This window comes from Saccopteryx leptura, chromosome 1 (assembly GCF_036850995.1).
Source record: "Saccopteryx leptura isolate mSacLep1 chromosome 1, mSacLep1_pri_phased_curated, whole genome shotgun sequence".
In the NCBI taxonomy this organism is placed as follows: Eukaryota; Metazoa; Chordata; class Mammalia; order Chiroptera; family Emballonuridae; genus Saccopteryx; species Saccopteryx leptura.
Genome location: NC_089503.1, coordinates 134,448,979 through 134,467,576, shown reverse-complemented (window position 1 = coordinate 134,467,576; position 18,598 = coordinate 134,448,979). Strand labels below are relative to the sequence as shown.

Sequence of the window (18,598 nt, the reverse complement as noted above, 5' to 3'; positions counted from 1 at the left end):
ACCCCATTTTATCCTATTTTGTATTTGATTTCCTCAGGTTGTACATATAAGTGATATCATATAGTATTTGTATTTTTCTGTCTGATTTATCTCACTTAGCATAATGGTGTCAATACCTATCCATGTTGTTGTAATGGCAGGATTTTCATTATAGAACTAAATAATATTCTATTGTGTGTATACTTTCTAAGGTTTTCTTAAACTATTAACACTAGCATCTTCTTCAAAGTGCTATAACGTGGCCCTGGCCGATTGGCTCAGCAGTAGAGCATCGGCCTGGCGTGCGGGGGACCCGGGTTCGATTCCCGGCCAGGGCACATAGGAGAAGCGCCCATTTGCTTCTCCACCCACCCCCTCCTTCCTCTCTGTCTCTCTCTTCCCCTCCCGCAACCAAGGCTCCATTGGAGCAAAGATGGCCCGGGCGCTGGGGATGGCTCCTTGGCCTCTGCCCCAGGCGCTAAAGTGGCTCTGGTCTCCGCAGAGCGACGCCCCAGAGGGGCAGAGCATCGCCCCTGGTGGGCGTGCCGGGTGGATCCTGGTCGGGCGCATGCGGGAGTCTGTCTGACTGTCTCTCCCCGTTTCCAGCTTCAGAAAAATACAAAAAAAAAAAAAAAAAAAAAGTGCGATAATGCTTTGTATAGCTCCATTTGCTGTTGTCAGTGAACCGCTGTAATCATGTTGTACTGTAGTTGCAAATACGCATCCTTAAATCTACCTGAAGAGTCAATGGTCTGAATGTGACGCCCCATAGACCTAGTACCCAGGAGCCCCAGCTGATGGGACATGACCCTGCAGTACCTGCTCCTCCTGAATTATTCCTTTTCAAGTATCTAACTCCAGCATGAACTGACAGTGTTCAGTAATTATTTGTATGAGTTCCTTAGTTTCATGAAGACTAAAATTAGGTTTCCTTTGTTACTCTTGTGTTGTCAGTTGACTTTGACCTGTACAACAATTTGCTGAGAAAGGTAGTAAGCTGACTTTTCATAGCCACATCAGGATTAGCAGATGACAAATAGATTTATTGATGGTGGGATGTCTATTCATTTATTACAAAAGTAGAGTCCCTTTTCTTGTCCATAAGAAACTAGGTCTACTATTTATATAATGAGTATTTAAAAATATAAGATAAGGAAACAAACAGTAAAACCCACAGAAAAATCAAAAAGTTCTCATTTATTGAATGAGATTTTATAGGTTACTTTGTAAAATATCAGTAACTGTGGAATAATTCCAACCATTCCATTCGTAGCCACCTGACTAAATTCATGATTCACTAAGAATTACCCATATGAAACAATTCAGAAAACATATTACTCGTGACTAAGATGAAATAAAATCTCACATTTGACAGTCTTTTATCACTTAAATGGATATTAACTTCGACAATTCATAACCTTTGAGCATATCTTTTACATTTACTTTTTATCATGAACTCATTTTTTTGGTAAGAATTAGTTCAAATTAATTGTGTTCTTTACATTTTATAGGGGAAAAAAACAACACATTGTCTTTTTCTGTGCAAAGTCCACCCTTTAAAATAGGCTAAAAAATAAAGCATAGAGGCTTATAAGTTAGGTTTAACATAATGTACAATCTATAAACATTATTCAGATGAACCTTATTATAAAGGACAGTTCTCATTGCTTAAGCCCAATATAATAATCACCTGGTAAGAAGCAATCTCTTAAATGTTACTGTTAGAAAGGCTGAAATCTATGTGGTAAATACACAGGTGTTCACTGTAAAATCCCTTCAATTATATGTATTTTTCAAAATTTTCATACTACTCTGAAAAAAAAGTCTTTGTGATATGGCAAGTACGATATTCTACTTTTTTCCCCTGAAACGAGAGCTATATGCCCCATCAAGTGTTGCTTCAGAAATCTGCAAGTCAGCTCATTCCAGACTATTACAGAGCTGATTGCCCTATTTATGGCATGCTTATTTTTTTCTTTATTTGTAGAAGAAAGATGCCAGGGGACAGTGTGTTGGTTTTAATGTTGCAAGCACTATGGATACATTTTAGCAAGAAAACACTGACCAGGATAGGTTACAGAGATGTTTTTATGATGTGAGATTTTTTTTTCCCAGTCGCAAGCCTCTGTCAGGGGCCCAGGTCCTGAAATAAGAACTTTTTTATAAATGCATCTTTCCTGAGTCCCTTCCATTTTAACTCTTAAGAGGAGAATGGTAGAGGAGAGATTTGTTACCCATGGGCCAGGTGCTGCGAAAGGTGTTTTACACAAAATATCTCACTGGACAAGTTTTAAATATTGGTCATCAGAAAAATCACCTTCCTCTTAATTGTACACTTTTTCTCATAGATGAGCTGAAGTCATTTTTCATTTTTATTAATATTGTATATCCTTTTTTCTTCCTTCTGCCCTGGTATGTTTTAAAAATATAAGTCCAGTCCAATTCTTATAAGCCTTGAATTTCAGTTATCCCTTCATTTGCCTTTAAGCCCCATTTGGGCATTGTGTTCACAGTTGATCATCAGAATGCATCTAGCACAATACCTAGCACACAGCAGGTACCTGGTATATATTTATGAATGGATAGGAGACTGGAATGAAGGAAGAAGGGAAGGAGAGAGGGAGGGAGAAAGAGGGAAAAGGAAGGATGGATTAACTGTTGAGTAAGACTTAATATGGAAACTAACTTACTTGGCCATATCTTTTAGTATGTTATGATTTGGTTAGGGTCACTTTTAGAATATCTAGAAAAATACTTCCTGCCCCAAACATTTCATTTTCTAGTGTCCAATTGTGCTTTAAAATCCACGTTATGGTTTTGTTTCTTTGACTTGTGATTTATTTTATTTTCAAATGTAAATTCAATCCCTTGAGTCATCCACACTTGTATATCAAAGTAAAATAGGTCTAATGTGTATCAAAATTTGTTATAAACCAGTTAATTTACTTGATATCATCTGACCAATGGAAAAAACAACTGTGTCTTCTCAAATTTACTTCTACATTTTATTTATTTATTTATTTATTTATTTATTTATTTTTTTTTTTTTTTTTTTTCTGAAGCTGGAAGCGGGGAAAGACAGTCAGACAGACTCCCGCATGCGCCCGACCAGGATCCACCCGGCACGCCCACCAGGGGCAATGCTCTGCCCACCAGGGGGTGATCCGGGGCTCACTCTGCCGCAACCAGAGCCACTCTAGCGCCCGGGGCAGAGGCCAAGGAGCCATCCCCAGCGCCCGGGCCATCTTTGCTCCAATGGAGCCTTGGCTGTGGGAGGGGAAGAGAGAGACAGAGAGGAAGAGGGGGGGGGATGGAGAAGCAAATGGACGCTTCTCCTATGTGCCCTGGCCGGGAATCGAACCCGGGTCCCCCGCACGCCAGGCCGACGCTCTACAGCTGAGCCAACCGGCCAGGGCCTACTTCTACATTTTAAAGGCCGTAAGTTTAATAGAAGTCCCTAATTTAGAAGTGTAGTCCACTCTAAAATTTAGAGGTAAGCCAGAGTTTAAATCAAAGCCACATTATTTATCACTTACCAAACTTGGGAGAGTCACTTAACTCCTCTGAACCAATAGAAGTAAAGGCTGTGATACAGTGAGAGCAAAAGCCAGCTCCGGCCCTTGGCCTTGTAGTAATGCCCCAATTGTGTCTGTTCTAAATCCCTTAGGTGGTTTTGAGGGATAGCTAGAAAATGGTGCCTTAAGTCATATTCATCCTGCTAGAGAACAAACAACTAAAATAAACTGTTTTCTTTCACCATTTCTCAAATACCCAGATTTCTATTTTAATTCCTAGTAATTGCTGCCATTGGTTAGGTGAATTAAAACTTGTTTATATTTCTCTTTTATGTAAAATATACAGAAGGAAAATGCAGAGCAATACACAGGATATACAAAGACAGACATTATCACTTTTCCTCAAGCCTTGCTATACTCGGCCAGTGCTCTCTGTCTCTGAACTCTCTAATTATCACAGTCGGGCCATTCAGTGCAAACCGACAGCTTCAGTACTGCCCAGAACAACAATCTTGTCCCTAGAATAGGAATTTTAAAAGCTTGGGTAAGCTAGCTACCGTGGAGACAAGATTCGAGACGTGCAAAACTGACTTGAACTGAATTAGTTTTGTAGTGTCAGCCAAGTTATTTCACCTCTCTAAGCCTCGGATTTTTTTTTAATCTATAAAATGGCAATAATAATGTCTGCCTGAGAATTGGTTAAGATTAATTAAGAGTATGTATCTGTCACCCAGTCCTTCTGTGAAAATCCAAAACTTCCTCCATGACTTAACTCTAAAAAAAAAAAAAGATTTGGGCGCTGGCCGGTTGGCTCAGCGGTAGAGCGTCGGCCTGGTGTGCGGGGGGACCCGGGTTTGATTCCCGGCCAGGGCACATAGGAGAAGCACCCATTTGCTTCTCCACCCCCCCTCCCTTCCTCTCTGTCTCTCTCTTCCCCTCCTGCAGCCAAGGCTCCATTGGAGCAAAGATGGCCCGGGCGCTGGGGATGGCTCCTTGGCCTCTGCCCCAGGCGCTAGAGTGGCTCTGGTCGTGGCAGAGCGACGCCCCAGAGGGGAAGAGCATCGCCCCCTGGTGGGCAGAGCGTCGCCCCTGGTGGGCATGCCGGGTGGATCCCGGTCGGGCACATGCAGGAGTCTGTCTGACTGTCTCTCCCCATTTCCAGCTTCAGAAAAATACAAAAAAAAAAAAAAAAAAAAAAGATTTGCCTGACCAGGTGGTAGTGCAGTGAGATAGAGCATTGGACTGGGACACAGAGGACCCAGGTTTGAAACCCCAAGGTTACCAGCTTGAGCACAGGTTCACCAGCTTGAGTGCAGGGTAGCTGGCTTGGGCATGGGATCATAAACATGACGCTAGGATTGCTGGCTTGAGCCCAAAGGTCACTGGCTTGAGCAAGGGCTCACTTACTCTGCTGTAGCCCCCGGTCAAGGCACATATGAGAAAGCAATCAATGAACAACTAAGGAGCTGCAACAAAAAGTTGATGCTTCTCATCTCTCTCCCTTCCTGTCTGTCCCTATCTGTCCCTCTCTCTGACTCTGTCAAAAAAATTAAAGAGAAAAAGAAAGATTTGTCCTAACATATTTCTTCATTCACTTATATTCTAGACATATATTGGTTAAGAGCATATGTTTTATAACACAAGAGACCTCACTTTTCTTCTCAGACCTGCCATGCATTGGCTGTATGATCATAGGGCGAGGTACCTCCAAGCCCTGAGTTGTAAATCAGAATAAAAATAATTGTGAGGATAACATAACATATGTTAAGTCCTAATCACAGAACGAAGCCAAGTAAGTCATTGCTATCGTCCGAGTAAAAATAAGGAATTAGAAAAGGATCCTGACCTTACAGTGATGTTTGCTTCACAAACTCAGTAAATGCACAGATAGCGTCTGAGTGAGAAAGGGGACATGCAGGTTGCAGGTCAGTGATTCAGTGATAAGTGCCCAGGAACAAGAAGGTTTATGAATGTTGGCTCCAATAAATGGTTATCCATATTTAGCGAGATTAAACACTGTCATGGAAAAAATTCACAGTGCCAAAGTTGAACGCATGGGATTGTTGTTATTTAAAGATTCTTGGTATTTGGGGTCTTTTTTTTCTCCCAAGGGAGTGATTTTGTTTGTCAGCCTGGTAATTTCGACAGGCTGCTTTTGCTTGTTTGTTAATATAGTTCTAAAAAAGCTAAAAGAGGCCATTTCTGTCATTATTTGGTATATGGTCAACAATGAGAGCAGCATAAATTGGAGTCAGGGTAGCAAATACTTTTCCACTTAAAACAACCTGTCTTCAGGATTCCAAAAGTTTTCAAAAATTAAACAGGAATGTTTCCATATTTAGGTGAAACCCTGGATTTTGAACAATTAAAAATACCACCAGCTGATTTTAGTAGAATTCCTTGTCACTTTTTTTTTTTAGTTCTAGCAAACAAAAACAATACAAGGTTTTCACGCTGCAAGTAAAACATTCAGATTTTGTTACAGGATTAACCTTTAAAGCAACAGCTTGATATTCTGTCCTGTTATAGTTAAAAAGATTCCAAATAAAAAAATTATTCTTCAAAACTAGACATTGATACCCTTCTTCAAACTAGTAAAATGTTATGCCTGCTTACCATGCTTAGTAGGTGACCCATTTTAGTGGACAATTAAATAGAAGATTTTTATTTATTTATTTTAGAGAGGGTAGAGAGATACATAGAGAGAGAGAGAAGGAAGGAGGAACAGGAAACATCAACTCCCATATATGCCTTGACCTGGGGTTTCGAACCAATGACCTCGCCATGCAGATAAACACTTGATCCACTGCACCACCACAGGTCAGGCTAGCGTACAATTTTTAAAACTCGAAATGTTTCTAACAATATAAAAAATAGTTTTTTAGTTCCCCAAAAAGCTTATAAACATCACATCAGTAGCAGTGCCTAAAATTTTGTGTGGCATTTTCAAAGTACTTTCATATAAATTACCCTATCATGCCCCTCAGAAACTCTGCAGTGGTTCTCATTTGGGCAAGAGTGAAACATAGCAAGGTCAAGCAACAGTGTTCAAGGTCATATGACATGGCAAGTTTGTGGCATAACCAGTGCTCTAATCCCCTCTACCATGCTGCCCTGAATATTTGCCCAGTGAGGTTTCATTCTAAAACAGAACAAAAACAGCAACAACAACCAAAAAATTATTCTGGGACAGGCTTGTATTTCATCCGGTAATAACAATGACAGTGGTTTTTCTGATTTTATTTATTTATTTATTTATTGCTATAATCATGACTTTGTCAGAAAGAACATGTAAAGAAAGAGAAAATAAATAAGTCCTACCTAGGCCCTGGCCTGTTGGCTCAGTGCTAGAGCATCGGCCCAGCATGTGGATGTCCCAGATTTTATTCCTGGTCGGGCACACAAGATAAGTGACTATATGCTTCTTCACTCCTCCCTCTCCCCCTTCTCTCTCCCTCTCTTCTCCTCCCATAGCCATGGTTCTATTAGTTCGGGCCAGTTGGCCCCAGGCACTGAGGATGGCTCCATGACTTCTACCTCAGGTGCTAAAAATAGCTCGATTGGGAGCATGGCCCCTGATGGACAGAACATTGGTCCCAGATAGGGTTTTCTGGGTAGATCCCTATAGAGGCGCATGCAGGACTCTGTCTATCTCCCCTCCTCTCACTTGGAAAAGAAGGAAAAAAATAAATAAAAATAAAATAATAATTCTTACCTAAATTGCCCATGGTGAAATTTTTTGCTCCTATTTAGGAACATAAAAAAATGACATCTTATTTTCTAGTAGCCAGGAGATTATTGGTTTGCTCATTCACTAAACAAACATTATTGTGCCTTATTTTTCCAGGCCATTTGCTAGACACGGGGTATCCAAGAGAAAGCAAATGCGATCTATGTCAAATGACGTTTAAGTCTATCAGGGAAGCCAGATATTGAAAAAATAATTGCACATGCACTGCCAGTGACAAAGAATAAATGCAGAGTGCTGTGGAGACGTTGCCTGGTGTGGGAAAATAGGGAAGGCCTCCTGGAGAAAGAGGCTCTCAGGGTGAAATTCATATTCACCCTTCCTCTCACCAGTCAATAGTTAAAGAAGATTGTTTTCAGTCTGCATTAATGAGTAAAATGTTAAAAAGAAATACTTTTTCTGACTTTTAAAATCTCCATCTGCAAAAAATCGGACTATTAGACAATTACTGACCCCAGGACACTTTTACACACATTTGAAAATATCGTGTTTAGTTTTTTATTTTAAGTGATTAGCCTATATTAATATCAACTTTTTAAATAATTTGACTCTAGAAACATCTCTTGTTGACTACTTAAAAAAACCACCTAAACTGTAATTACTTAGTAGTTGCTTAATAAACTGTATTTCCCCTCCCTTCCATTTTTTCTTCCTTGAATTATTTTATTTAACATCATTTATCTAAATATTTAGGAAAAATTTGATACCTTATTGAATAGAAAGGGCTTGACCTAATTATCGTTCAAATTGCTAAAACATTTTTAACCAAACTTTAATTTAGATGGAAACCTTAAGTGCATAGTAGCACTTTGATTATAGTCCAGTTTTACCGTATGTTCTTTTTTATTTATTTATTTATTTATTTATTTTTACAGGGACAGAGAGAGAGAGGGATAGATAGGGACAGACAGGCAGGAACAGAGAGAGATGAGAAGCATCAATCATCAGTTTTTTGTTGCGAGACCTTAGTTGTTCATTGATTGCTTCCTCATATGTGCCTTGACCGTGGGCCTTCAGCAGACCGAGTAACCCCTTGCTTGAGCTTTTTTTTGCTCAAATCAGAGGAGCCCATGCTCAAGCTGGCACATCGGGGTCTCGAACCTGGGTCTTTCCGCATCCCAGTCCGACGCTCTATCCACTGTGCCACCACCTGATCAGGCTTTATCATATGTTCTTATATTTAATCATGCCTTTTGTCATTTGTCTTATCCTCTGACTCAGTGATTTTAGCTCTTCAATTACATTTTGTTTTTGCTGTGTCCTGGGACATATCATATATGAATAAAGTATGTATTTGTAGCACCTTTGAACACAATGAATGTTTTCCTCACATTCTTAAGATTACAGGGTACCATTAATTAATAATTGTTCTTTGTTTCAGAACATGAAATAATTGACCTCTAAATTAATAAGGTATATGTATGATTGAGAGCAATTCAAAGAAAATTCTATCATTATTTTGCAGCATTTCCATTTGGAGTAATAATTGATAGTTGATTATGATAATATATGAATTAGTGTAATAAAAAACCTTGCTTAAGCCACAATTACTTATTCTGAATGAATGCTAGCATTCAGAAGTGCATAAATCCAATTGTAAAGTTTCTTTCAACACAGTATTTTGCAACAGGTCATCCTGAAAATTGAATTATTATAAAGACATTCTTATCAGAGGTAGCTAATAAATTAAAATGAAATGAGGTTCTTTGCTTCCATGTTAACTTCTGCTGAGTTAAAGTTGCAACTAGAGACTATTTCAAAATGCAGCATTATCCTGAACCATATCTCTGCCTGCTCTGGTTTCCTGAGGCAATGTATTTCAACATGATGCAACCCCACTAATGTAACTCTTCGTTTCTCTCAAGTTTAGCTGAAACCCTCCTCCACCTGTCACATAGTCACTTGATGTATAAGTAAATATCTATGCTGATTATATTTAAATTCTCCCACTTTTAAATTGGAGATTTTCAATTTGAATTATAGCAGATATCACCTATAAAGGTAATTCTAGTTTCTGTGTCAGAAACCAAACCTCAAATTTGCCATTTGTAACATCTGGAATCTTGGAACCAAAATCTCAGAAGTTTTCAAAAAGCAAAGATGCCTTATATAGAGCTTTGCGGAACATAAGGGCTAAGTTATTGGCAGGAACGGGCACATTGTTGAGATTTTAGGGAGTTAAGCACTGTGTGGGTACCAGTGGGGTTGAGGCAGATTTCAAATTTTAGGATCTGGTTTTCCCTTGGAGAGAAATCTAGTTTCCAATATAAAAGAAGAGGTTGTCTCAGAGATGGAGTTTCTCTCATTGCCATTCAACCATGCTTTTACTAAAAATTCTTCTGGAAAACAAATGCTTAGCATATGAAAACTTAAAATGTTCAAAAGATTTCTACTTTCTTTCTACCCTTTCGTAGACATGAAGTTAAAGTTACGAACAGCTGTTTGAATGTAGATACAGCAAAGGTTCATCCTAGCAAACGTCTTATTTAATTTTTTTTTCCTGTTGTCTAAATTCTCAAATCTGTGAAGTACTAGCCAGTCCCTCAGAACAACACAGGGGTGGGCAAAAGCGGGTTTACATTTGTCAATGCACACAACGCTGAATTCATTCTTATTAATTATTGTATTATTTATTATTATTAAACTCCTTTTGCCCACCCCTGAAGTGATATCTATACTTGAAATGAAGGTTTAACTTGGTTGGTGATTAACCTCAGAAATAAGTGGCTTATCTCTGGGACCTTGCTGAGGCCTCTAATCTAAGGAGGGATTATGCGTAACTGTACAGAAATGGGAAGGAGGAGGTAAGTAATTATTTAAGGAAAAACAAGGTTTAACATTGGCAGATACTTCTGTGTCTTTATCTAATTTCACATTAAGAAAAAGGACCAAAGTTTCCACCCCCACCCCTACCCCCTGTTATAATTTCACATTTATACTTTCATTGTTTTTATTGTCTTGACTATTCTAGATGTCCGCTTTCAAGAAGCAAGGAGAGGGGCAAGGGATGTTTGGGCAAGAATGTAAAAGACAGTTTTGCGTCTTCTTCAGTGCACATTTTTAGAAAAATGTAGACATTCTATGGTATCATCATTCTGCATTATTATTGTGTCCTTATAGTTTTATTAATTAAATATCAGTTTACAGGATGAAAATATATGTTTGGTATGGAGAAAAAGGCAAGTATTGGTTAAAATCCCTGTTGCTGGCTTTAGAAGACAGAGTCCATCTTGCCATGACAAGTACAATGGAAATAATAATGCAAGTAACATTTTCCTGCTTTCAAAGCTAGGTATATAGACTGAAGCTTTCATTTTCATAAACCAGGGATGCTGCAAAATACGAAATGCCACTGGACAGAATTAGAGTTTTGTACTGCATGGAAGGGGAGAGAAGTAAATCTTTGTCAGTACCTCCTCCCCTGCTCTCTGACTTAACTTGGCGTCCCCTCCTCCCTCCATCCACACCAACCCACCCCATCCCACCATCTGTCAAGGACAGCCCCCTTCCTGAGCCAGACTCCCAGTTCTCTCACACTATCTGATTCAGACTCAGAGGAAGCCATCCTGCTAAACACCAAGTTCCTCAGCTCTGTGTCAACTCAGCCAGGAATGTTTACGTTTCCTAAGAGCTGTCCTGACATGGAAATTAAATAATATAAAGGAATGAAATGATATAGTGGGATTTCATACACCAAGAGGGGCAGGCTGGTATAGGTTATGGGTACCCTCTCAAGTCCTTCTCAGAGATCACTCGGAAGGTTACCACCAATTTAGCCCCTGTAAAATGTGGATTCATATACAAAAACAAAAAGATAGAGTTTGTGAAGCATTAAAATATTGCCAGTTGATTTGGAGAGAGCGTGTTTATTTGTGAACTCTCAGCTTCCTACGGTTGCTGCTGTTCAGTCAGCCATCACTCACCCATTCTTTTAGCCCATCTGTCAGAGAACAAAGAGGTGAAACTGTAAAAATGTTTTCTATTACTTATTCCCAAAGCTGTCAGGGAACCTGTAGTGTTTTCAAGAACCCCTGGTGCACTGGATGCTGTGGTGAAAATCAGTGTGATGTTTATTGACTTGAGCTTTTACAAAACTAAATGAATATTTTGGACCCTTCGGGTTTCTAAGAGTTAGACTGTGCTATAGGGAGCTCAGAATTTGTCAGCTATCGTGATGATCACTAAGCTCAGTTGTTGATCAATTTTGTCCTGTTCTGAGTGGGTTAAATTCACTCCTGGGCATTCCAGGGCTTTCTAATCTTATCCTGTCCCAGAGAAGTGGAGTTCTGCCTTGGTTTATAGTTGAGGTCACTGGCAGGGCAGTGTTTGGACAGGAACTGATGGTATTATGCTGCATTGTTAACATTAAATACCACTCGGTGGTGAGGACTGATGACGGCATCAGGAGGGTCCTTTGACTCCCTGAGTACAATATCTTAAAATATATGCCTCCTTGAAGTGTGCTGGATTCATAAAACATGTGAGAGGCTCTCTTTGGCTTTCATCATTTATTTAATTTGAAAGAAAGTTGTTTTAAGGCATTTATCAGAGAGTTAAGAAATGTTCCTAGGGAATAGAAAATGGACAAGAAAATTGATCTCTGTTGTCAAAGCCATGCATTATGGTTTGCTGCTAGGTGACAGTATCGCCCTGAGGGAAAAGCTGCCAAAAGCTATGAAAGTGATCCGCCTGTTTTCTTCTCACTGGGACTTGCAGGAAGGTGCTGGTATTTGGAGATGATTAAATCCTGTGGAAGGTTTGCTAATAATGATGTTCATCCTGTTATTCAGAGAAGTTGAAATAAAGAAAATGATATTTGGCAGCTAACTGTGAAACCAAGTAAACTTTGTCAAATTTCGCAGTCACAGGCAGACTTTATTTTTTAACTAAGTTTACTTTTTTTTTTAACTTCACATTTGATCTAAAAGGTTCACCCACTTCAGTTGTACCTTTCACGATGTGTGTATTGTGCTTTTCAGGAGTAGTGTGTGACTAAGCTCTTTAATCAGGGCTAAATTTAAAAACAAATTTTCAAGGGAGTGTTACGTTATTAATGAGATAAGGTCTTGGTGAAGCAAGCTCTGTCGCAAAGGACAAGTGTCATGCAGCAGGAAGTCCTGGCCATCCTCTCCAGCCCTGCTTCAGCCAACCTGCCACCTCCCTGTCAGTGCATACCAGCACACAGAGGAAATGCCCTCAGTCAGCCACAAGTGCCTCCTGCTCAGGGGCCCTGCACCGGCTCTGACTTCCCAGTGTTTCCAGCGATCCTGGCACCTTCTTTACAAATGGCTTTTGTTGGGGATCTTCAGGGAGCCAGTGTGATAGGACCATCTCCAAGAGCCAAATCAAGATTGCGTTTCTCAAAGTCCTACAGGTATCGGCTGTTTGTTCTCTGTCGCTGGGAAGACTTTTTGTCATTATCCTGTATAGCTTTAGGCTCCCTGCAAATAAGCTTTAGCCCTGCACTGATTTTTTTTTTAACTCCTAATGTGCGTTAAATGAGCTGTCTGAGAAATGTGAGCTAAGAAGACGGGAACCTTAAAATAGTCAGGGGTATGTGGAAACCTGGAGAAGCAGGAAAAGTTGACTAACTCTAAAAGCTGCTTTTGAGAGTTAAATGGTGAGCTTTAAAAAGCGTTCCTATTATTGTCGTCTGGAAAACAAGTGTATTAGCATGCCTAATCACCTAGTTAGCCAAAAATCAGTCATGCTAACTTTCAGTTAACCCTTTAAATGTCAAGAAAGGGTTCTTGTTTGATTAAACAAATAAGCAACCACAATAATGATTACTATGTACTGTTTATAAGTGTTTCAGGAAAAATGGAAATTATCTCTCTGATCTAGATGATAAATCAGAGTTTTTATATTGTCCAGGATTAGACATCATGAAATCAAAATAAATATTTTGTTAATTTTTTTTATTTCTAAAGATTTCTATGGAAATCATATGAAAAAAATCTTGACTTTATGACCTCAGTAGATTGTCAATGACACCGTTGTATTCTATTCAAGTTACCTTAGTTTAATGAAATAACTAGAAAAGTAAGAAAACACTAAGGAAATTCTTGATTTTTTTCTTTGCTTTGATATTCGAGATATCTACAAGGAAAAGATTGAGTCCTCACACATTTTGTGTTTCTGATTGGTTAGTCTATAGCACTAAAAGCTATTTCAGCAAGAGCAAATAGAGGTGAAATTGATTGCAAAATCTTTAGAATAAGGTCTTTCTTATTTAGATCAAATGCAACATATCTGGAAACTACCAGGCCTACCTAGATAGGTGAATTAAATTGGGATTAAAATGTGTTCCAGTTTACTTAGAAAACATTCAAAATTTGGATAACAATAATTTATGAGAATTATTTATTTGCTTTAGACAGTATGGAAGATAGGGTCCTTGGAATTTTTTAAGGACCTATAAAATAATAAAAATCAAATTATACACTTCATAAGCAAATTTGACAAGGGATAAATAAAAGGCCTCTAAAAATGTAAATAGTACCTGCATTTATTTCTATTTCAAAACAAAATAAATACCATTTATTTTTATTTTTATTTGTTACAATTTTAAATATGAATTACCATTAGAAAGTATATGCAAAGCCTTGTATATGCTTTGCATTCTACTGAGTGCACAGGTCATGCTTAGTCTTTGCATCTCATGCTTATTATGTGCTATGTTATGTGCTCAGGAAAGATTCATAAACTTTACTATGTGTATTTTCAATAGATAGTAGCTTCTGACCCTCTTCATCATTGAGATCTGATTTTCCTAAATGCCATGAATATCTGACTGCTGGGTAGAGTGAAAGGAATGGCATGTTTGCCTAAGGAATCTTAAAAATATCAAGCAATGCAGGTTTTAAGCTGTACAGTGTGATTTGCAGATATATTATGGAACTTGCCATTTTGGTCTTGTAAACCTATTTTCCTGTGGTCAAGTTCTGATCCTTTCCAAAATACAACAAGCCGTGGATGTCTAAGGATGAGTTTTGTCTCTTCATTTGAATTGTAAAGTTTTTTGAGGCCAGAACTCCCTTACATGCAGCAAAAGTGCCATTAATGCGCATCTGATGAAGTATTTTGCTGCACTGTCTTTGTTGGTATCACCCCTTCAGTCACCACCAAATCAACTGGTTGATATGATCAGGGCCTATCACAGGCTGAGAGTCCATGGGAGGTTAAGGGGTTAGGAGGGCAGTAGTTCACTGTGGCCTCACGTTTCCAGGCGTCTCTCAGTGCTCAAAAAAAGATTGGGTATTTACCACAGCACTACGTTGACAATAACACACTAATGAAAAAAAAGAGATGTTTATCATATAGCTTTTAGCTTTTAACAGACCACCCCACTCCAAATGCACCACGCGCTAACATATGTATGTATGTGTCCACACACACATACAAATGTGTCCACACGCACACACTTAAATTCTACAGTTATCTTCTGAATGGCGCAGTTTCATGGCATAACATTCTTGGAGTTAAAAGTGTTAAATTATTTAATGTAAATATTTAAAATACCCACAATTTTGCAACCCTGTCTTTGCATTTCTTCATTTTTTTATTAACATACAAGATCCTTAAAACATGGAAGCCATTTAAACTTATCTTGACCTTTGAGAAGCTTTGGATATGCTTCTGCTATTGAAACCACTGAACTAATGGAGCATTAGCCAACATATTTTTATTGCATTTCTCCTTTATAAGATGTTTAAAAACAATGTTTTCTATACTATAAAATCCTCAAATGTGTCTAGTATAGTGTCATATTTTTCTTTCAAAACTGAACAGAAATTAATGCAAAATACTGGTGGGGCGCTTTGCTTTAAGCTATAATATTTCTTCTTTGGCATTATTTTCACTCCCTTGTAGCATTCAGGATAAAGGAAAGTCAAGTCTGTAAGATCTGATAGTCAACTGAGAATCTGACTTGTTCAAGTAATGGCAAATCATGTACGTTTGATGAGTGTTGATCCCTGAGAAATATTCACAGCATTGGAAAGTTACAAAATGCTTAAAATGACTTGGAAGTAGTTTTTCAATGGTGACACATTTTTGTCTCTTGGGAGTAAAGTAAATTTTTAGAAAAAAACAAATGATTAAGATATAGTTTATTAAGCCAAGTTTTATCTGATGAAGAGAGAGGGGTGCTGGGGTTGAAGGGATCAAACAAATAAAAAAACTGGACGACAGTGTGGGGATGGCAGGAGGGAAAAGGGAGCTGGAGGAGGATCAAGGGGGATAGACGGTGAGGGAGGGAGACTTGACTTGAGGTGGTGAACACACAATGCAGTATACAGATGATGGAGTATAGAGTTGTGCATTTGAAACCTGTATAATTTTATTAACAATTACCATTCCAACAAAATGAATCTAAAACTTTAAAAAAAAGAAGAAGAAGAAGAAAGAGAGCTAGAGAACTATATAACAAGCCAACTAATTTTCCTGTGTGAATCTAGAATGAATGCCAATCATTATTTTAGAGCAGCACCTCTCATCTGTTTTAAAGGAGAAAGAGGGGGAAATGATTTGCTCATGTTAGATTTCAGAAAATAATATGAGTGAATTTATCTTGGAAGCTTAAATATAGTATCTTTAAAAAAATAAGAAAAAAAATCATCTGGGAAGCAAGGAACAAGGAACTAAGACCCAGCAGGTTGGTGAACTCTGAAGACTCCCCAAGGAAACACTAGGACATTTTGTTTTTTTAAATGTTATTGTTTAAAATTATAGTTATGTTTAAGGAAACTTTAAATAGAAAGTTACTCTTCTAATGATGGTCTTGTCTTCCAGCGAGAACGATACTTTCTGTTTTCTGTCTTCTCAGAAAGAGATGTTAAAAGGAACATTGTTATGCAGTGACTCCCAGGTGGAATCTAGGCAAACAGAAGAGAAAGTCGTCCAAGGCGCATTTAGGTGTAGGGCAGAGGTGAGACCAATGGCACCCACAGGCCAGAGCAGGAAAGTATCTTCTAGATTTCTTGCCTCTTACACTAATAGGGGTCATGAAATTCTCAGAAAATCTCAAAATCTCATTTTGTGCCAATAGTTTCAACATCTTACCCTCCCCCAGCATTTTAGCAAAGCTGCCAAATAAGTGATTAATTAAATCCATTTGTGCAAACTTCTTGTAGAAGGGCTAACAATCGAAACTTTTAAATGTGAAATAGACTGATCAGTAGAAAGAAAGATCAGCAATCAGAACTAGAAATAAAAGAATAAGAGATATTCAGGCTATGGAAAAATAAAGCAGTATTTCATTTCCTAAAACAAAAAGCCCTAGACGACCTTAAATTATCCCCTGTGCTCTTAGAAAGTTAATGTCAAATCTGCAACTTTGATCTGGAGATTTTGTAGTATATGAGCAGGAACTATAAGAAATATGGCTTCTGAGCCATTCTTTGTTACTACCAAAAACTACATAGTAGCTTACAAGTAGTCGTCAAATAAACCTAGCTGTTGAATAAACCTCCTCTCAAGCCCACTAGAAGATGTTGGCTAGACCCCACGCCTTAGGGAAGTGAGTGTCAACAACAAATCAATACAATGAGATGTAATTTTCTCAGTACCATATTAATACCTCTGATTGCATAGCAGTTTTTAAAAGCTTGTCAGGCCCTGGCCGGTTGGCTCAGCGGTAGAGCATCGGCCTGGCGTGCGAGGGACCTGGGTTCGATTCCTGGCCAGGGCACATAGGAGAGGCGCCCATTTGCTTCTCCACCCCGCCCCCCTCCTTCCTCTCTGTCTCTCTCTTCCCCTCCCGCAGCCAAGGCTCCATTGGAGCAAAGATGGCCCGGGCGCTGGGGATGGCTCCTTGGCCTTTGCCCCAGGCGCTAGAGTGGACCCCCGGCGGGCGGAGCGTCGCCCCTGGTGGGCGTGCCAGGTGGATCCCCGTCAGGCACATGCGGGAGTCTGACTGTCTCTCCCCATTTCCAGCTTCGGAAATATACAAAAAGAAAAAAAAAAAAAAAAAAAAGAAATTAAAAGCTTGTCAGATGTAAGCAATGTAATAACTTGTTTTTAGTGCCTTACAGTTTATCTCATTTACTTCTTTCAGTTAAGGGAAAAGTGTGAGTATAATTACCAGCAAATAAGAAAGGAAGAATTGAAAGTTCAGCAATGAGAGGCCACACACACATATGGACAGAATGTTGAGCAAGACTAAGATCTTATTTGTACTGGGCATTCACCACATGCCAGGCAGTGTTCCCAGGGCTGTACCTGCATTTTCTTATTTCATCCCTCAAAACATCCCCACAAGGTGGAAGTAGCTTTGCCTTTGTTGATAGATGAGGAAAATAGGCAGAGAGAGTTTAAGAAACTTGCCCAAGTTTGAACCCTGGCAGTCTGTTCTAGAGCCTAGACTTCTAAGTAGTCATGCTTCTACCTCCCTTTTGCTGAACAGTTCCTCTCGTCACTACACATGGAGGCATTTCACGATGAGAGCTGTAATTCTAATAGACTTAAGTATCCTACTGTACTTAACTCAATCTTTCTCCAAAGAAAGAATATCTTGTAATTTTAATATAGAAGAAGGGCTAAGTGGTCAATTACAATATAAACTTATTAAATAATATCTAAATTATCTTTTAACCTAATTGATATTGGTTTAAGGCAGGGGTAGTCAACCTTTTTATACCTACCACCCACTTTTGTATCTCTGCTAGTAGTAAAATTTTCTAACCTCCCACCGGTTTCACAGTAATGGTGATTTATAAAGTAGGGAAGTAACTATAAAATTTCTAAAGCAGAGTTTCAGCAAGTTAAAGCATATAATAGTAATTACTTACCAAGTACTTTATGTCGGATTTTCGCTGTTTGGCAGAATAAATCTTTATAAAACAACTTACTATAGTTAAATCTATCTTTTTATTTATACTTTGGTTGCTCCGTTACCACCCTCCATGAAAGCTGGAACGCCCACTAGTGGGCGGTAGGGACCAGTTTGACTACCACTGGTTTAATGTAATCATATGCAAAAGAGTCATAGTGTGTTTGTTATGCAAAAACAAAACAAAACAAAACAAAAAAACCACCACATAAAAAAGGAAACTAATGATTCTATATGGCCTGCTCTGTCCTCTCTCTGGGTTTTCCATTGTGGGCTTCCTTCCATCTGGCTATTTCATCTGGTCAGAAACATTGGTCATGTAGTTGTATTGTACCACCAAAATGTTACTACTTGACTAGTTGTTCAGAGGGGCCAGAAGATTCTCTAAGCTAGAGAGGTCAACTTCATTCTGTATCATGACAATTTATTTCACTGGCACTGTCCTGAGTATTAAACTGGCATTCTTACTAATATTCCAAACAATAATATTAGCTAAATTGAAAATGAGATAAATAGTTACCTTAT

General features: G+C 38.7%; 1 protein-coding gene across 12 annotated transcripts in view; it reads left to right on the top strand.

Annotated features, from left to right (window-relative positions):
- PDE4D (phosphodiesterase 4D) overlaps positions 1-18,598 on the top strand; it is a 1,514,231-nt gene that overhangs the window by 1,116,515 nt on the left and 379,118 nt on the right. Inside the window, exon 1 of one of the 12 annotated variants that reach the window (XM_066375464.1) lies at positions 12,423-12,616. The exons of 10 other annotated variants lie outside the window; for them this stretch is intronic. In XM_066375464.1, coding sequence (XP_066231561.1) covers positions 12,528-12,616 — 89 coding nt within the window. In that variant the 5' untranslated portion in view covers positions 12,423-12,527. Of the gene's footprint in view, positions 1-12,422; positions 12,617-18,598 lie in introns of those variants that run through there. One more of the 12 variants, XM_066375419.1, reaches the window with a different exon arrangement.